This window comes from Leuciscus leuciscus (assembly GCF_965113295.1).
Source record: "Leuciscus leuciscus genome assembly, chromosome: 2".
In the NCBI taxonomy this organism is placed as follows: Eukaryota; Metazoa; Chordata; class Actinopteri; order Cypriniformes; family Leuciscidae; genus Leuciscus; species Leuciscus leuciscus.
In genome coordinates, this window is record NC_138726.1 from 13,531,297 (window position 1) to 13,553,180 (window position 21,884).

A 21,884-nucleotide genomic window follows, 5' to 3' on the forward strand; every position below is an offset into this window, starting at 1 on the left:
CTTTAGTGTTCTCCATGTTTACTTCCGTATGACAGTGTGTTGCATGACGTCTTTTTATCGTTCTTTTGCACATGCGAGTCAGTTCAGGACCTTGATCTGTTCACACTGGAATCTGATATTGGCCACATTTAAAACAACATGTAAACAGCTATACAAAAAATCGGATCTGATCAATAAATCGAAATTGATTACCAAGGCTCGCAGTGAGATGCGTTCTTGTGTTTTTTGGAAAAGGCGGATATATTGATACTCAAAATTGCAGTGCAGCAATTGGCTGGCATCAAGCCAATCATATAATTAAAAAAGAACATCATATAAACACATTTATAGATAGAGAAATGCATTTGTTTTAAATATTATAAAACAAATAATGGCAGATTAAATTGAGCATATTTTAAAAGAATTTGGTTGTTCTCATGTTATTTCAGATAAAAGCACATATAATTTATTTATTTAAAGTGACTACATTTAATTAATGTATTTGAAATTGCTACAGTTCTTATAAACTCCCAATAGAGATCTTGAGCGGATGTCAAGATTATCAGTGATTTTAATTTCAACCTATTCATCAGACAAAGCGAGTGTATGACATCAAAAGACTTCGAAAATAGCACATAAGTGGGATGGACCAAATATATTAAACACGTTGATGTTTCTTTCCCCAGTCCTCATTCACTTTCTGTCATGTGTGTGTTTTTGTTCAGAGCTGGAGGTGGCGAGGATGAGCACAGATGGAAATTTGCCCGATCTGAAGTTTCCACAGACAGGAGGCCAAGGGAACGCCATCCACCTGTCAGCCAACACTCTCAAACAACACGGCAGAAACGGTACGCTCACAACATTATGGGGTGGTCATATGTAACGCTAACAGGGTTATTATATTTAACTAAAACTAAAACCATAAAACAAATACTGACGATTAACTAAAATATATATATATTTTTTTTTAAACAAACACTAATTGCTAAGGCAACATTTCTCATTTTCTTTTATTTTAAGTTAAAGTACTAAAATAAAATAAAATAAAATAAAATAAAATAAAATAAAATAAAATAAAATAAAATAAAATAAAATAAAATAAAATAAAATAAGCGAGGTGGTGGCCTCTGTAGTGATCATTTTACACAGGATAGTTTTATAAACTTTCGTCGGAGACAACTGGGATTCACTGATAATCCGCTGTTACTGGTGAATGGGGCCGAACCGACTATCTCCCGCCTTGGCCTTCATCCATCCTCGAGCATCCATTCCGGCTGTAGCGGTGACAGTTTAGAGGCGGCGGCAGCTTTCCCGCGAGTGGGCGTGGTTTGAGCGCAGCCAGCGGACACGCCCCCAGCGTTTGAGAGCAGAGAATACTGCTCATTTGTCAAGATTTTGATAGCTTATTTTGTTTACTTGGCGGCTTTTTTATCATTCAAATTTGGCTGGGTGGCTAATAACACATTTTTGTGACTGTAAAAAAAAAACAAAAAAACATGAGAATTAACTGAAATAAAATAAAGTTTTATTATTTATACTTATGTATTACTTATTTTATTTTAACTAGTGGCTAAGTCAAAATGGTAACTCTTTAGTTTAGAGGTCCAATTCTCACTATTAACTAGTTGCTTATTAGCATCATATTACTAGGATAATGGCTGTTTATTAGTACTTATAAAGCACTTATTCTGCATGACCATATTCTACATCCCTTAATCCTACCCCATACCTAAACTTAAAAACTACTGTACTAACTATTATTTAAGTTTGAGGCAAAAGTCATAGTTATAAGTACATTGGACCCTAAACTAAAGTGTGACCATAAAAAAATTATCATTTTCGTTTAGTTTCAGTTGAAGTACTAAAATAACTAAAAGTGAATTAGCAAAACTTAATAAAAGCTATATAGACATTTGAAAATGACAAAAAGACACAGCAGAACTTTAACTAAAATGAAAATGAAAAGAGAGAATATGAAAAAAAAAAAAAACATTTTTATTTAAAATATTAACAAAAACTATAATAGTATTTAAATGATTCTAAAATTGAACTGAACACTAGTGCCACTTCCATTCTCTGAAACTCTGAATTTACAATATCCTTCTTGCCAAAATACAATAGGGGGCTAATAAGTTTAGATCCTCAGTGCTTATTCCCTTTTTATGAACAAGTTGCCATAAAACTGGTTTCCTTCATCAGAGGTTTTCCTTTCATCACCAAACGCTTGTTACTGAACGGCCCATCAACAGGAATTGGGAAAAATTGTTGTCTGTTATTGTGAGTCAGTGATCCCAGACTCTGCGGGGAGGCGGTGGATTTTTTCATATTTTATTTTTTCATTTCTTTTCATGAAAAAGCAAGTGAGTGACACGAAAATAACGAGCAGAACTGTAGCTCTGTCAAAGGAGGCAGTAAAGCGCTAATAACATTTCAATAAAGCAGAATCAAATCGACTCTGTGGTTAGATTTTTTTTCCTCCCTTTTTTTTTCTCGCTCACTCGAAACCTTTGTAGCTTTCAGTAAAGGCTGCCGAAAGAAAAAAAGCATTATGGGTGTTATGTATTCATTACATGATCAACTGAAACCCATCTAATCAAACCTCAAATTATTTCACTTCATTGCTTATAACGACTAAAACAGTATTTCGATCAGCTTGAGACAGTGTCTGCTTGCTCTCGATGATGTGGTAATGAAGACGTTTTTTGACCTCTAAAGAAACGTGCTGCAGAACCCCAACGCCCCATCAGGACGTGTTCAACAGCAGATTTAGCAAGTTTTGCTTTGTTATGCTGCAGCTTTGGCTTTTTAAAGCTTTATCTCCTAAACGAGCTCCCCTCGAATCTCTCACACAGTGAAAGAAATTAACTTTTCCAATAAGGGCTAATATTTGCACACTTAAATTGATTTCCAAGGGCATTTTTACCAATTAAATTAAATCAGTTTAAATTGATCAGATGTGAAAGTTAAGACATTTACATTGTTTCAAAAGATTTCTATTTCGGTTTCCACAAAAATATGAAGCAGCACAACTTTTTTCAACATTGATAATAATAAGACGTGTTTCTTGATCTTGAGCAGCAAATCAGCATATTAGAATGATTTTTGAAGGATCATGTGACACTGAAAACTGGCGTAATGATGCTGAAAGTTCAGCATTGTATCACAGGAGTAAATTAAATTTTAAAATGTATTAAAATAGAATTAATACAATAGAATATATTTTCCCACATTTTTCCCAGAATTTATGAACAGATAAATGCAGACTTGGCGAAGATAAAAGACTTCTTTCAAAAATATTATACAATTTTTACAGACCCCAAAGTTTTGAAGGTTTAATGAAGCTCTGGTGAGATGAATTGCTATTACACTGTAATTACAATTACATGATGTAATGAGATTCATGTTTTAAGAATAACAGAAATATGAAATTGTACTTTTAAATATGAAACAAGTGACTTAATGAGTGCTTTATTGAGTCATTCATTCAACCGATTCATTTAAAACAGCTGACTGTTCAGAAACAAAGCTTTCTTTATGAATGGGTCACTGCATCATTGACTCAGCCAGTTTGTTCAAAAACGCAGATGCATTCAGTAATGAAAACACTTCATGTTGCTCTGAGATGTGGCTTGGAACTGTTTTTGTTTTCCAAATATTCAAAGACAGTGTTGTGTCTAAAATATTAAGATACTTAATTTTCATGTCTTGTTTATTAAAGTGAATACTGAACAATTGTGCCAATGGAAAAACAGCACTCTTACTTGTATGATATGTTATACATTTTAAATGAAGTATATATATTAGGGGTGTAACAGTTTACAAAATGCATGGTTCGGTTCTGTTCGATACGCTACAGTGGTGACACGGTTCGGTACGTTTTCGATACAGCAAAAAAGAAAGAAATGCCAGAGAAATTTCCTTGATTTAATAATTTTTTTATTTTTATTAAAACTAACATCATGAAGTATGATCTTTTTTTTACTTTGAACAATGATGGAGCTATACTTGACTCTTTTTAGCAGCATATAAAACAAAAACATCTGCTTATAAAAAAAAATTATATTTAATATTGTTGTAGTTATAAACAAAGGTTAATTTCAGTTTTATTTTAAGTTTGCAAGGCTCCAGATTAACATCTGAGGGCAGCAATTTTATTCATAATGTCGAAATAATGAATCAAAAGCAAAACGATTAAAAAATAAATATTTGGGAGTGGAAAAGGCAGCCACTTACTGGTTACAATGGTAATTTAATGTATTTTTTTTTAAATATGTGTAAGTTTTCCAACATCTTGAAACTTGCAGCGATGTTATTACTTCTGTGGTGAATTCAAATGCTTTATTTACTGGATCTCTTAGCGCTGTGTAGTAACAGTGTCTCATTATCAAGATCGGCTCGTGCTGAACGGCATTTTTTTAAGCCTAGTACCGAACAGTTGAATACAAATATGTGTATCGTTACACCCCTATATATATATATATATATATATATGTGTGTGTGTGTGTGTGTGATTGACCAATTTATTTGAGTCCTTTTTACAAATTATTTTGAGTAGCGAAATAATACTTCTGATTTCACCGAATCATTGAAACGACTCATGTGAACTTTGTCATTGTAATGAATACATTTGTACTAAAATGAACAGCCATTCTCTTTCTGTCTGTCTGTCTCTCTCAGGTGAAATCCGGATGGCGTTTGTCCTGTATAAGCATCTGGGTTCATACCTTTCCACAGAAAATGCCAGCATGAAGTTCAGCAGCGAGACATTAAACACCAACTACTCTGTCATCGTCAACTCTCCCATTATAACAGCGGCCATCAACAAAGACAGTAACAAAGTTTACCTGTCCGACCCAGTCATATTCACAGTCCGACATATTCAGGTACAAGGCTGTAAGACATGCGGTTTGTGTTGTGTTCACTGTGAGATTTGTTGTCAGAATAGAAACATCCAAGAAATTCCAAGAGTGCTGGACTGTGTGTGTGTGTGTGTGTGTGTGTGTGTGTGTGTGTGTGTGTGTGTGTGTGTGTGTGTGTGTGTGTGTGTGTGTGTGTGTGTGTGTGTGTGTGTGTGTGTGTGTGTGTGTGTGATTGGTTGGGTAACTCAGATGAAGAGGTGATGAATAAATGGTTGCTTTAACAGCGGGACGGTCCCTCAGTCACACCACCATCATATATGCCTGAATAATTTTTCATCCAACCTCTTTATTGAAACGTACCCAAAAAATTACACACACAGATACTCTGCCTCCAGCTATGATTAAACAGGTTGAGAGACCAGGGAACTTGGTTTCCTGTTTGTGTGTGTGGGAGGACGTTCACGGGAGAGCGATATCCGCAGAACTCTGCAGATTTCCACAAAATCAAAACATCTGGATCTCTGCATGTCCCAACGGCCTGTATCTCTGTTTATTGTAGATTTTGGCATATTTGATCATGCTTTCAGCCACCATTAAGAGCAATTCACTTTTTGCTCCTTTTAACACATTTTACAAAGTTTAAATCCATTGCATAGACTTTTCCCCAAAATGCTGAAATTAAAATTTATATTATATGGAATTAGCTGAACTTTAGAGGTCTTTTTGATCATTGTTCATCAGCCTTTACCACCTTGTGGTATACATGTGAATTGCACTTATTCAATCATCAAAGATTCACTTATTGTTGTGCAAAAAAACAACAAAAAAAACACTGTTATGCACTTCAGGACGTTAGCGACCCTATACATTTTTTACAAAAAAATAATGGGAAAACAGGCATTGTTTTTTTATATTTTTTTTCTTGTTATATCGTTTATAATGAACTCATTGAGGAATACTAAGAAGGTTGATGTCTAACTTTAAAAAAATGAATGAGGGGGAGGGTAGTGAATGACGTCCCTGGTCACTAACGACCTGAGGTATGCGTTTAAGGCTTAAGTGTGTTAAGAAACAGTCATGAAAGTGTATTCTCTTTAAATACACTTAAGCATCCTTTAATTTCATTAATATGATATTATCTGCAAGTGCAATCTTTTATTTTATTTTATATACATTTAAGATTTGAATAACACAAGTGCACATTCAGTACAATTAAGCACACATTGATTCATTGTTATTCCAAAAGAAAGATAAAAACAACAATCGTTATAAAAATATAATGACTTGCCCCACCTCTAAAACAAATGACCAAACCCTTGTTAACCATTAGTTCTCTACACAATCGACTGCAAACTCACATCAGTCGGCCAATGGTTTTGATCTATTTAATCAAGGTTCTCCTGGTGTGTGTGTGTATATGTGTATGTGTATGTGTATGTGCAGTGGCGGATTTAGCAAATTGGCGGCCCAAGGCGAAGGTATGTATGGGGCCCCCCCCATCCGATCTTTAAAAGAGAACGAAAAAAAAATGTACCGGCTGAATGGTGGTAAGGCAGGTAAAGCTAATCTATGGGGAAGTAAATGTCCAAAATGCCAGGAAAACCAGCACTGTTTATTCTTTTTTTTAAGATGAAATCAATATCAATATAACCAGCAAGACAAGTAGTTAGGGTAAACCCCCACATACAGTAATATACTTTGCAAATATTGACAAGATGAATAATTGACTTTGTATGTGTGAGTGATACCCCTTTTCCACCAAGGCAATGCTGGTGCCGGTTCGGAGCCGGTGCCTACTCGCGAACCAGTTCTTTGTGTTTCGACAGCCAAAGAACCGGTTCTCGGCCAGGAAAATTTGTTTCCAAAGCGGCACCAACTCTGCTGGACTAGAACCGTTCTTTTACCACGTCATGCTTACGTCGGGGGCTGGGGGCAGGGTTATTGTCGAACTTCTTCTCGAACGTAACCTCCGTCTATAGTAATCCAGACGAGCAGCACAAATGTGTTCTAAACGTCTTCTTCTGACCCCAATATAGGATCGCAAAGCCAAGAGAAACTTTTGAAGAAAGACGATGTAGTCCGCCATTGTAATTGTTATGCTTGAAGTTGGCGAACGACGTCGTTCGCTGGGCTCTCTAGTCAGTGGAAAAACAAACAGGTTCTGAGAAGGTTCGCAAGTTGAACCAACTTTGAACCAGCACCAGTTCCGAACCAGTTCTTTTTTGGTGGAAAAGGGGTATGAGTGAGTGAGTGAGGTTGCAATTGGCATTGCACTTGAGATTGACATTTCAAACATTCTACAAACAAACCCATGTACAAGATACAGGGTATTGTAAGTGAATTTACTTTACATTTGAGATTGAACATTTCAAACATTCTACAAACAAACCAATGTGCATGATAGTGTGTGTGTGTGTGTGTGTGTGTGTGTGTGTGAGGGAGAGAGGGCTGAAGTTGCAATTGTCGCCACTTCACAGCTAGCTACTGCTGCTGTAGCGCCATGCTCAACGCTTTGGACGTTGTTGTTCCTGACTGTATCCCCAACAGTAGCCGTAAAAAAGTTTGTCATCTTTGGCAGCGTTGCCAAATACTTATCGGCGTCTTTTCGCCGCTTGGGTAACTTCGTTTCATTTTCGAGTTTAGACTCGTCTTGCTTCGTCTCTGTTTGTGTACTTCCCAGTCCTCCTGTCACTGTGTGTTTATCTTTCGCGCTGCGCACTGTTATGGACTAGTCCATTTCATTGTGAAAGTAGGTGGTGTATGCGTTGGGACAGATAACCATAAACTGGACATTTTAACTACTACTTTAACGTTTCAACGTATTTCTTAATATTAATACAATTTACCGTGCTTTTGAAGCGTTCATGATAAGGGGCTTTTTCTTTTCTCTTTTTTTTTTCCTTTTTGAGGTTGATTGGGGGCTCCCCTACTGCGACCGCTGGTAGGGGGCCCCAAGCAGCCGACTACTTATGCCTCTATGTTAAGACCGCCACTGTGTATGTGTGTGTGAATGGCTTTGTGATATTAAAGTCTTCCTTCCACTGAGCGCCTGATGGCCCACATCTAGATTAGTATAATTTCAGCGTGGGTGAAGAACAGCGAGCTCATATCCTCAATGAAGAAACATCCATTTTACCCAGAGCCTCTGGTCTGAAGGATGTCTGGAACTGGCATCAAAATTGCACAAAAGAGGCAAATGAAGTGTTTGAACGTATCTGACCAGATCTATGAGATAAAACTTTAGTCATTTCCAGTGTGAACAGGGTCCAAATTCAATGCCCGTCATGCACCAAATGCAACTAGAAAATGCAAATAAATAGCATCCTACCTGGTCATTTTTTCATGAATTGCATAAAACACAATAATCATTTAACATGTGCTAATTGCCCAAATCAAATTAACATCTGCCGGATGTCCTTTAACTTATCTCAGTGTAAAATTAGAATGTGTATGTTTTGCAATTTGAAAATGTACATAGTCAAATTGAATGCATTATAATTGATTCAACAGAATGTTGAATTTGTTTGATAAAAATACAGTAAAACTGTAAATACAGTATATATATATATATATATATATATATATATAGGTGAATTTTCAGCATCATTATTTGCAATCTTCAGTGTCACATGATCTTTCAGAAATCATTATTATCAACAGTTGTGCTGCTTCATATTTTTATGGCAACCTTGATACTTTTTCTTTGATAAATAGAAAGTTCAAAAGTTCAACATTTATTTGAAATATAATTCATTATAAATTGTAACATTATAAATCCCTTTACTGATGTTTTTGGTCAATTTTATGCATCCTTGCAATTAATTTCTCCTGTTGATTTCATCATCATCCATCCTGCAGTTTCATGATCAGTAAAGCTCTGTTCTGTTGATGAAATTCTTTGTTGCAAAAAAGGTTCATTTTGGCTCCTGAGTGTAACTCTTGTTATTGCCCATGTTGTGTGTTCTGCTCTCTAATGCAGTTTGCTGTTCTTTCTTCTTCAGCAGTCTGATGATAATTTCAACCCCAACTGTTCATTCTGGAGCTACTCAAAGCGCAGTATGATGGGCTTCTGGTCCACGCAGGACTGCCGGCTGCTCGGAACTAACCGAACACACACCACCTGCTCCTGCACACACCTGACCAACTTTGCTGTGCTCATGGCTCATGTGGACGTGAAGGTAGTGGCACTTTAAACACATCTGTCTGATATATAAACATCAGACTTGTTCTAAGCTAAGACGTTTCCAGCGACAATTTATCTGTCCACACATGAAAACATTGCATGATGTAGCACAGCCCATCAGATTGTTTTCAAAACAATTTACACATTGCAACAATGAGGTTTTACAAATGAACAACACTATTACGAACATCCCCAAAATATGTAAATATATATTGTTCAAGTGTTTTTTCTTGCCATTTTACGTGGAGGAAGCCAGCAGTCCAGTCTAAGAAACTGTAAATGATATGATCTAAATCATCCCGAAATGTTTATAGAGGTGCTGAGTGGATTTTGCTCTGAAGAAATCAGAAGAAAGATGTGGTGTGTTTGTTTGAAGCAGTGATGCAGCACAGATGATCAGGGGTGTGTTTCCCATACAACAACATAACTCGCTGCTTAACTACCATAAAATAAATCAACTAGCCACTCACGACTGTTTCCTGAAACCTTATTGTTGCAAATTTGTAGTTCAACCACGTTGGTTAATTATGTCACACAGGTGTTGGAGTAATTAATCCATTTGAGATCAAATTAAAACTAGATTTTTGCCATAAATTAAGGACATGGCATCTGAGGACTAATTCCCTTTTTTTCTCAGTTATTTTGCTTTATGTCCAGATTCAATCATAGGCTCATAGTAAGCACATGTAAACTCAAAAAAGGTGCTTTAAGGTTCTCACCCCCCACCTTGGTCTCTTTTAAAGAAGACACTCAGCAGATTATTTGAGAAGTGAAAGTGTAAAACAGTTATAGAAGTTTAAGTTCCTTCTGTAAAGCAAATGTTCTAAACATTTTCTATTTTATACAAAACTGTATTTTTGCGTTCCAAATTTGAAGTTGATAAAACAAAAATTGAGCCCTATAAAAGGTTTTGAAGTACCGTTTCCATGGTAAGGCAATGTCCAATTTCAAAACGGTTTTCACAGGATAAGTGTTAAAGCTTTTGAATGATACCTAATTTATGATGATTGCTAAAATATGTGATGGGTGGGGGGAGGGAAATAATAGTCATTTTCGTGTAGTGGAAACAGCGATCCTCTCTAAGAAAATGAAAACTGTGTGATCTAAGGCTATTTTTAGACTGCAGGCAAATCAGATTTTGTTTCTCAGAATAGATCTTTTCAGGCAGACTATCTATACTATGCAAGTGATCAAATAAGATGTGTGTGTGTCCAGACATACCCTACATATCTGCATGGGTTGTTTAGGTAATGACTTAGGCATACCCAAGTATATGATGAGGCTTTCAAAATAGATGCAGGAAAAAGTTGCATCATCTCGCTCTCTAAATAAGTGGCCTGTCGAATCGTGGTGCAGAGCTCCTCCATTGCACAAGAAAAACTCAGCAACGGAGGAAATGGTATATGTATGAATGTATGAATACTTCACGCATTTCCGTTACCTATTCTGACGTTGTCGCTGTGTCACCTTAAGAGTGACGCAAAAGACTATTTGAAATCCGATTGAACAGCCAGAGCGTTCAGACTGAGACGCTACACGCATCTAGAGACCAGATTTTTTGCTTTCCAGACTTTCAAAAACCCATCTGGATAAAATCTGAATATGCAAAAAGTCTGATTTTTGCTGGCAGTCTGAAGACATTCAACTTCCCAGGATGTTTAGAGGTGCTGAATGGATTTTGCTCTGAAAATTCAGAAGAAAGACGTGAGGTGTGTTTGTTTGAAGCTGGTGGATGTGGAGCAGATCTCTGTGGAGACTGTTTATTGTTTGTTGATGACTTCAGGCTGTGAGGTGCATTGTGGGAGATCAGCGGGTGGGCGGTCTTTATCTCTCCATATGATCCATGATCAACGACGATTCCCAGCTGAGCGACTCAATACTCGCTGAACAAACACACACATACACTGGTGTTTTTTTTAGGAATGCATTGTTATTGTTGCTTTTTGTTCGTTTTGAGCATTTTTTAAAAGGCCGACATGATACGTCTGACATACAGCTTGACGCCTTCTGAGTTTTCATAAGTTGCTGCTATGCATTATTTTCGAAATGATTACATATTAGTGTACACATTTGACTGTTTTCATTTTGTTGTTTCTCCATTGAAGTCTTGTTCTCTGTGTTGTCGAGAACACAATTTGGCTGCAGGGTTTTTTCCTCCGTCTGCCAGGCGTGGGGTCACATGGGACGGAGCCTCAGCCAGGTGCATTTAGTCTAAAAGCTTCATTTACATTTTCCATTCACAGCCGAAGTTCGGCTTTACCTGGAGTGAAACCGAAAAGCAAGAGAAGAACAATTGACAGGATTGAAAAAAACTGTGAAAATGTGGGGAAAAAATACATTTTGACAGATGAAACAATAGCCTCGCTCAGTGGCCCTGTGGGGCACCGTCGTCAGTAACGACTCTCTCGAGAGGGGAGTAGATCGCTGACAGACGTTTTGATTAGAATGTGAGAAGGGAAAACTGCAGGCCTACTTCAGGTCCTGCTGTTTAGAATAAAGTCTACCGACTCATTTACATTGTGTGAGTCACGTCAGGAAGTAGCCGTCAATGAATGGTGCAATTCGAGACACACCCATTTAGGGCAGTGATACGCCCCATGCAGTGTTGTGCAGACCGATCGGCGTCAAACGTGAGACAACGCCGACGACACGTCACTGTGACGTATGGATTCAAAGTACAGTGAGAGCGATTCAAGAGTATACGACTGACCCCGCTGGCGCACGGTTGCACAAGTTCTGATGACTATACAGTTGTTCTGCGATTGGCTGGATTCAATAATGATAACGATGATGTGTGTTTCGTGTTTATTCTAAAATCTTCAGTTACCCTAATGCTCACAAATCCATGTATTTATAACAGTAAAAGCTCTTTTCATGTAACCATAATATTATATTGTGTCATGTTTATCAAAATAAAACCCACTTTATTGGTATTTAAATAATATAGGCTTCTATTAAACTTTATTCTTGTACAGATGGCACTGTATTTAGCAGTACATGAAAAGTGTTTCTGTTGCTTCATGAAAACGTCTGAAACGTCTGTGTATTTAACAAATATTCCATCTAATCCACTTAATCTGTGATAAAGTACGCAAACACTGTGCGAGCGTCACTACAGGAAGCAGAAAGTGTCCGTTTTCAATTCCGCCCCCGACTGCAAGTGGCAACTCTCGACGATTTACGGTTGAAGTTGAACACACCTAATAATATATTTTTTGATCATGGAATAAAGCTGAAATAAAATATGAATGTTAAATGAAAAACTTAAAATTAAAACATTAATAAAGTAAATGTAGCCACAGTCACATCAGGGGTTAGTTACATTCACTACAGTCTTGAACACACCCATATTTTGCTTAGCCACACCCACTGTACATTTACATTTATTCATTTAGCTGACGCTTTTATACAAAGCGACTTACAATTGCTATATATGTCAGAGGTCGCACGCCTCTGGAGCAACTAGGGGTTAAGTGTCTTGCTCAGGGACACATTGGTGTCTCACAGTGGATTCGAACCCGGGTCTCTCACACCAAAGGCATGTGTCTTATCCACTGCGCCACTCACCACCCCTTATATTGGGGTACATATTTGGTTTGTGGGCGTGTCTTCTTTTAGTTCAGAGCTTGTTCTGTGTAGTGGATAGATTTATGGATTTATTTATAAATACATAATTAACTAGAGTAAATAACCCTCCAGTGCTTTTGTATTGACAGATACAAATGTTGTCACACTGCCTGAACTGTCAGGAAAAACAAATAAAAAAAAACAAATAATAATTAAAAATGTTGCCTCAGCAACTAACTGAAATTAATTTAAGTTGAAGTACTAAAATTACTAAAGCTAAAATGAAAATAAACTAAATAGAAATAATTAAAATAAACAAAATCTAAAAAATGACAAAAACGCATAATTAAATATTAAAATGAACTAATCTTGTAAAAATAAATCTGCTATTTGTCACACTGCCTAAACTGCCATACTGCATTTTTCAGAGAAAAAAATTATAAATAAACAAATACATTAAATGTTGTTTTAACTATTAACTGAATTCAAATTCATTTAGGTTGAAGTGCAAAAATAACTAAAACTAAGTCTAAAATGAAAATAAATGAAAGGTAAATAGAAATTATATTTCAAATAAACAAAAACTTACAACAAAAAAATACAAAAAATATTTTGTAAAAATGTTTTACTTTTTGTCTCACCGCCTGAACTGCCAAACGGCATTGCACAGAACTAATGTCCAGATCAACCACCAAAATTTTCAAAAAGACTTTATTGTACAGCATAACTTTTAAGCCACAGCAGGCGTAGACACACTCACAAAATTGTATTCAGTATAACCTTATAAATGGGTTTCATTCAGTCATGCATTTATTCATCTGTCCCCTCCGTTTCACCCTCAGATTGTTGGTGAACGAGAGAGAGATTTTGTGTGTAAATCCTCACAGGTGAGTGTTTTGTTGTTGCCATGGCTGCAGCAGTGCCAGTGATAGCGAGAGGTGTAGTAATGGACACATTGAGACCACTGGAGTGGCATAGTGATGCAGTGATGCTGAGTCTGGGGACAATGTCAGGCAATTGTCATCCAACCTTCAATTTTAAAGGAGGGCCGCTGGTCGTCATGGATATCTCATGCTCTCATCACAGAGGTGTGTGTGGAATATGACAGAATTATGACTCATTGGATTGAGAAAACGAGAACTGTTCGAATTCTCACACTGACTGCTGCATAGCTGAAATGCGTGCGTGAATGTGTTCTTAATGAGGCTTTGCACAGATGTGTGCTCGTGTTTACTGTTCTGAAGGCCTTTTATGAAAGACCGCGTGTCACTGATGCATTCAACTCATTCATTCTGCTCCGAATCTAAAGCAAAAGTAACATTCTTCCAGATGTACAGCTGTCGACTGAGAAATTCTTCCTCCTACTACTTTTTACATGACTATAGCTCCAGAGTTTCAGAAGTATGGGGGCGGTTAGATATGTTAATGTTTTTGAAAGAAGTCTCTTATATGTTCACCAAGGCATTATTTATTTGATCAAAAGTACAGTAAAATCAGTAACATTGGGAAATATTATTGCATTCTATAATAACTGTTTTTTTTTTTTATTTGAATATATTGTAAAATGTAATTTATTCCTGTGATGCAAAGCTGAATTTTCAGCATCATTACACCGGTCTTCAGTGTCACATGATCCTTCAGAAATCATTCTAATATGATGATTTGCTGCTCAAGAAACATTTCTAACAGTTGTGCCACTTCATATTTGCGTGTAAACCATGGTACTTTTTTTTCAGAATTCTTTGATAATAAAAATATTTTGTAACATTATAAATGCCTTTACTGACACTTTGGATCAATTTAATGCATCCTTGCTGAATAAATACATTAATTTCTTTAAGAAAAAATCGTACTTTATCGCACTTTGAACACTGGCTAAAACATTATATCGAGTCAATTTGTTAATATTAGTTAGTTTTAGTAATCCTTACACTACATGACACAGCAGGTCATGTGATCTCAACATGGACGACTTTCTTCATGTACAATAAAATGCGGCAACACTATTTCACAGTGTTCTTGTTTCACGTTACAAGTTACCAATGTGTCCCTGAGCAAGACACTTAACCCCTAGTTGCTCCAGAGGCGTGCGACCTCTGACATATATAGCAATTGTAAGTCGCTTTGGATAAAAGCGTCAGCTAAATGAATAAATGTAAATGTAAATGTCTATAGCATGTGGTAGATTTCTCCCTAAACCTAACTATGTACCTGGAACCTTATTACCTGCGTCTACAGTCGACACTTCATAAATATATCTGGGGCGTCTACAATCGACACCCAATAATCTTTAAACTCTAGCTCTTGCGTCTACAGTCAACAACTGGCCGAGTTCCATACCCTAACTTGTTCCCCTAGCTTTCTTCCCTAAACTACTTTCTGCGCAGCAATAATAAACAAACAGACTTCAGCAAATGTCCTTTTTTGATGCTTTAATTACACCTGGGGGATCTCCCCCAAGAAGAAGCACGGCCGGAGGATCTCAGACAAATTCCATTTGAGAATCCCACCAGCGAACACAAATACAACGGTTTTTATAGAATAAGGGGTATGGCAAAAATGACATGAAACATTACATAATTTCCCCACAATTTGATTGGTTCTTCATAGACAAGCCGTCTTGTTACTAGGTAACCACAAGGTTTCAAGTTTAGACATCTGTCTAGTTTAATTTCCCATATTTGCTATTTTTACACTCACACAACCAAAGTCACAAGTTTTCGCTAAAAAGGGGAAACATTTAAAAGTATATGAATGTTGTTCCTGCAAGAAAAACAAATTTTAGTTATGATTCATTAAAAAATCCATCACAAGCAATAACTATAAATTATGCCTTTACTTGCAACTAACCCTAAAACAAACCCCAATCCTAACCCTATGGAAAGTATATGTTGTTAATTGATATTACTCAGCACTTAAATGTATAATTACACTGTAACAAGGACACCTTAAAATAAAGAGTGTCATTGTTACAGTATAATTATATATTTAGGTACTGAGTAATATGAATTAATAACTTGTACTTACTATAGGGTTAGGGTAGGATTTGGTTGAGGATTAGTTGCATGTAATTATGCATAATTTACTGTTATTACTATGGTAAGTACATCCAACAGTAACAAGGACACTGTAAAATAAAGTGTTGCCAAATAAAGTATAACCTAAAATGTTTTTCTAGATGACTGAAGTTATCTAATTTTAATTAAATTTATATGTGTTTTATTATTATTTTATCATTATTTCTCTGTGTATTTTGTTATATATATTTTTTCCATTTTTTTTATTGGCAAATGAGTACACCATCGGAAACATGTTTAAACTGTTTTACATGTCAATACATAGGGACACGTGATTGTGTGATAGAACCAGTGAATTACTGGTGGTTGTTGATAATGTTTTAACTGGTTAATTGATTCACCGATTTGTGGAAACTTCTCAGCACTAGACATAACAGCTCTGTTGTTGAACTGGTGTGTTTTCTGACCGACGTGAACTGATACTGACGGGATATAAATCTACCAGATCTTGAATCTGGAAGTACACACGCACACACATTCACTGATCTCTTTTCCATTTTGTACTGGTGTGTTTGATGGAGACCGGAGCGCAATTAATCACACAACTCCTCCATCACCTCTGTGCAAGTGTGTGTGTGTGTTTCATGATTGTTCATCTGTGTCTCTGTGGTAGAGCCGGGTGATATATCTGTTATTATTTTGTTGACAATAAACTTAATCAATATTGTGATGAATAATGTGCTTTTTAATTGCTTATAAGCTTGGTGAAGATCGCAACAGTATATCTCTTCTTGCTTCTCCTTTTATTATCATTTCTGATGATTGAAACTTAAAAAAATAAAAAAATAAATGCTGTTGTTGTTCACAAGTCAGTTTAATGCAAACTGCCCATTTATTTGAATAAATTCAAAACTCTGATCAGAATCATCTCTCCGAAATGTTCATGGAACTCTCCATGTGGCATTTTCTGATATATAAATGGATATATAAATACTACTAAATATATTGTTAATGTTGTGCATATAAACAGAACAGATAGCTTTGCTTGAATATTTTTAACTACATTCAGTGTGTACTTGACAATAGTTGCTTTTTTGAAATAAAACAACAACAACAGCATTTTAAGGCATTTCAGAGCAGAAAAATTAAGACATTTAGATGTATATAACAAATATTTGTAAGGTTTAGGCTTGGCCTCAAACAAAAAATGCTAAAGAAGTAGGAAAAATAAACTTAGTATACAATAATCTACAGCAATATTACTTTAGTATTATTTGTATACTTTTATATTATTTATTAATATTTTGAATTAGGTTTCATTTTAATACCTTCATTTTAAGTGTTTAAGCCATTTCAGAGCAAAAACATAGAAATTGAGATTTATAAACAAAATGTTCTGTTTAGGCTTAACCCAAACAGATAAAAATGGCTAAAATAGTGAGAAAAAATAATCTTAATATAAATGACTTTCTGCAGCAATGTTATTTTAGTATTATTTTTATACTTTTTTTTTATATCTCAAAAAATAGCGAACTACATTTGTCTTCCTCATTTTAAAATTTTCAGTTTTCATAATGATGCATTATACATATGAAGTCTTACTTTCTACATGTGCATGTGTGTGAGTGTGTATGTGAGTGTTTATAGACACATAGATTTACTTTAGCTCAGCGTTGACTCTATAAAGTCTGAGGCCTCACTGTGGATTCTGCTGAGCAGGCTTGAGCTGTTGATTTACTTACAGCACTGACACACACACACATACTGTGTGTTGAATGTAGAGGAGATATAGCGCTCAAGGGTGAGTGGGCCTCAGGAAGAGTGATGTGTTATGTGCTCAACGGCCCTCTGGGGCACACACAGAGAGACACACACACAGGCACATTTAAGCTATGTACTGTTACCTATGCAGCACTCATAAATATTAATGTGCTGTGTTCTTCAGAAGTGCTGACATCCGGTCTTCCAGACTCAAAGTCTTCTGGGATGCGTCCCATATCAGCTGTGCTCTTTTCCCCTGCCTGTGCGGCCTCCGTAGGGACCCTACAGAGGGAGTACAGTGGGGAATCAATGACGGCCGTCTGCAGGATCTGAGAGCTTTAACTGTGGCACACTAATAAATCAAACTTACTGTCACACACGGTTACTGCCTTAAAGAACAACAGATAAAAATACACAATAGATGTGGTTTGTGCAGGGTTATTAACAGTGTTAGAAGCTAGTTTGCAACTGTGTGGAGATACTTGTGTTTTGTTGTTGTTGTTTGTTTTTAAAGGTAGTTAGTTATTAAGATAAAGTAGCTAATTACATTTGTCTGTTGGAAAAGGTTCACGGTCAGTGTAATGAGCTAGATGGCCCTTTCTATTTTATGGATGGATGTGTGGATGGATGAATAGATGGGTTCCTAGAACATACCAGGGTTCGAATTTTGGCGCATGATTGCGGGTATTGCGCATAATTTTAATCATTCCCACAGGTCTCCCACTTATAATGCGGGGAATTCCCGCAAACATTGATTCACTTTTGCATGGAGGTTGTATTAGTAAATGAATCCACACAGATTATAAAATCAAATGAGTTTTTTTTAAACTATCTGCAAGACGCAGCGTGAGTGTTCAGCGGTGCTGCGTCTTCTCTCTCTGCACAAGGCAAACGTCAAACGCGTTGCAGGCGCCGAAACTACACGCTTGCGCACACACATACATACACACACACAAAAAGTAACTATCAATGAGCAATACATTTGTAACAGTATTTATTAATCTTTGTTTCTGTTAAACTTCACCAGCACACCGACACACTGAATCGTTCTTTGTTTAAATAGTTCAAAGTCACTATTAGATTTAATGTTATTACCTTGACAAACTATACATCATTAAAAAGATATAAGATTCAAGTTTCAGTATTTGACCACTATTTTATTCTGAGAAACTTATAGTGACAGTTATGTCTGTGTTTTCAAAACACACTGGCAGCCTGAGGGCGCCCTATGCACATTTAGTCCATATATGGAACACATGAAGAAGAGCCATGTCATGTGATATGCCAGGAACTCCCTGACATATACAGAGATTGCTGTAAATTGCAGATAAAGATGTTTTGGAGACAATCCGATTGTTAAGTCTGACGTCACACGTGACGTTTAGCCTTTTCCGGGTCCAAGCGCTCCTCTCGTCCAGAAATAACAATGGTGGAACCTGTAAATTTATTTACGATCACGTCCTTCTTAGTGAGGCACCCTTGGCGGTCAAAAAGGGTTTAAATTCCTTTAACACCAACAGAGTGGTTAGTGTAGCTCATCACTCAGGTGGCATAATTAAGGGTAGAGTCCAGGCATCAATGAAAAAGAAGATTTACGAGGTTGAAGTGAGTTAGCTCGGGACACGGGACACAGCACTGCGGCATTGTAAAAACACTCAATAATAACCAAAACACTAGCGAAAGCGGTAGGTAGGTAGAGAGGACCTGGACTTTGGACCCGGAAAGAGTATTATCGGAGAGTGGTTACGTCACGACTTAACAACCGAATAAACATGATTGCAACGATATATGATTTATCTGTGTTCTTCGAGCCATGTCAGGTATTTTCATAATAATAGATTATATTTATAATGTAATGCTAATCGATATAGACTTTATCATTGTGCAGAATACTATAAAATAATATATTTTCTGTCAGATTTTTTTATCCGAAGCTAAATCAGATCACAGAAGGTTATTTAAAAACACTCGACTTGCGTTATAAAGTAAGTTTGGAGCAAAAACATGTTTTTAATCTAAAAAATGTCATGTATTGATGGTGTGCTAAGCTAACATGCTACCTAGCTCAAGATGCACCTGCCACCTAGCTGTTATTTTTATGACATTTTTTTTAATAGGAATGCTTACTGAAATGTTTCTTCTTTCAAGAAGGGCATTTGATACAGTTTCAAATGTGAAGTGAGAACTTTGATAAAAGAAATTAGGGATTGAAACAGCGTGAATAGCCAGTCGTTAGTAATTATAATGCAGACAAAAGCATATTTATAGCCATAACCAGCCTGGAGAGGTGTGAATGTGTGCAGGAGAGACTGAGACTGAATGGGGCTCGTTTGCACCACAAAACAATAGAGACAATAGACTGAATAGATGCTTAGAAGATGACTAAACATCAATGTGCATTTTAGAGTCTAATCAATATAAAGTCATATGACATGATCTTTAGAAACATTTAATTAAATACAGAGTTTTAGACTTATCAACTTCAGATTTTAAACATAACATGGTCATGTGGCTTTAGCTGCAGTGCATTTCTAGATTGATACAATGCCAACTTCAATATTATTTTCATGAAGATATTTCATAAAAATACATTTATAATAACTTTACACAACTTTTAAGCTATTTATAACAATTTTGTTCATTATGACAATAGTTAATTCAAAATTTTCAATAAACTGCCAAGTGTCAGCTTTCAAATGAGACCATAGTTGTGCTTTTAGTACAAAGGGTTGGTGAACTGTATCTGTTTTAGTTAGGGTATGCCATTTCTGGGCATTTTTCAAAAGTGCGGGTGCTGGCTAACAGGTTAATAAAAATCCAGCTGTTCATTGATTGTTCAAATTAGTTCACAGTGCATTAACTAATGTTAAAAAGTACATTTGATTTTAATAATGTATTAGTAAATGTTGAAATTAACATGAATTAAGATTAATAAATGATGTTAATTCTTAGTTCATGTTAACTAAAATAGTTAACTAATGTTAAGCTTATTGTAAAGTGTTACCATAATTTTTAATAGTTTAAGTTACAGTTTTAGTTAGTTTTAGTAAATGTTCTGCAGATAATATACTTAAACATTTTTATTTTTGTATTTTTTTGTGTGTGCAAAATTATGAACTGCCCATCCTGGTGTAAATGTCTGAAATCATTGCTCTGATGTGGTCTCATACTTTGTATCAGACACTTTGATGGTGTCACTGTGTATCTGCTGCTGTGCTTGAGTCCTGTAATTGCTGCTTGCAGCAATATTTTTATATTCAGTTGTAATGTTCATGTTCAAAGGAATGTGAAAACATTCTAATCTCTGTCTCTCCCTGTAGACGACAGACCCTGTGCATGATCTGTTGCTGGACGTCATCACGTGGGTGGGCATCCTGCTGTCTCTGGTCTGTCTGCTCGTCTGCATCTTCACCTTCTGCTTCTTCCGTGGCCTCCAGAGCGACAGGAACACCATTCACAAGAACCTCTGCATCTCGCTCTTCATCGCTGAAACGCTCTTCCTCACCGGCATCAACCGCGCAGACCAGCCTGTACGACAAACATACATACACATAAATCATCTTTTCATTGTATTTGTATTGTTTATTTATTTTAATCACGTAAAAATCCTACTTTTTTAAGTACTGTTCTCTCTCTACCATGTAACTGGGAAGATTGCATATTTGGACATGGGAGGCCCTATTTTAACGATCTAAGCGCATGGTCTAAAGCGCACGGTGCAAGTGCACCTAGTCCGAATCCACTTTTGCTAGTTTAACGACGGGAAAAATGGTCGGCGCACCCAGCACATGGTCTAAAGGGTTGTCTCTATACTCTTAATGAGTAATTGGTGTGTAACGTGCAATAAACCAATCAGAGTCTCATCTTCCATTTGCTTTAAAAATGGATTCGCTATTTACATGGCGGAATTTTCAAGCGGAAAAACTGAACGCTTCTCTGGCGAGGAAACGGATCTGCTTGTGCACGAGGTTAAAGCGTGCAAGCAGACCATCTACGAGACAAACTGTACGCGCGTTGTAGACCCGCCTATAGACGCATATTACTAATGCGCTCTTTAAATAACAAAAAAAAGATTGCACCATTGACTTTAGACCAGGTTTCCATTGGTCAATGGCGCAGTCTGTTTCAGTTTCCTCAAAATAGCAACGCGCCAACAATGCGCCTGAACACACCTCGTTTTCAGACCAGCACGCCCATGGGCGAACAGATGGGCCCAAATCCATTTGCTATTTAAACAACGTGGCGCAAGACGTGAAAATTATAATTGCGCCGGGCTGAAACTAGCAAAAAGCACTTTTGTGCCGGGTGTATGATAGGGCCCGGGATGTTTAAATTGGCTGACTCCATGTTTTTATTAGTTCATGAGATGGTGAAATAGCACAAGCGTGTGTGTCATAAAGATTTAATGTGAGAGTGTTCAGTGTGTGTGACTCGAATGCAGTAATATCATACATGATTCATAATCTTTAAACCCTATTATTTAACATTTTTCAAATATCTGAGCAGGTTTGCGAGGTC

The 21,884-nt window shown here is 36.6% G+C and overlaps 1 protein-coding gene across 11 annotated transcripts in view; it reads left to right on the top strand.

Annotated features, from left to right (window-relative positions):
* The window catches only part of LOC309484925 (adhesion G protein-coupled receptor L3), a 326,392-nt gene that overhangs the window by 268,474 nt on the left and 36,034 nt on the right, over nt 1-21,884 (top strand). For 10 of the 11 annotated variants that reach the window (XM_082151409.1, XM_082151416.1, XM_082151415.1 and 7 more), the window contains 4 exons: nt 705-827; nt 4,657-4,862; nt 8,840-9,016; nt 20,687-20,896. In XM_082151409.1, coding sequence (XP_082007535.1) covers nt 705-827; nt 4,657-4,862; nt 8,840-9,016; nt 20,687-20,896 — 716 coding nt within the window. The remainder of the gene's footprint in view (nt 1-704; nt 828-4,656; nt 4,863-8,839; nt 9,017-20,686; nt 20,897-21,884) is intronic. The other variant, XM_082151413.1, reaches the window with a different exon arrangement.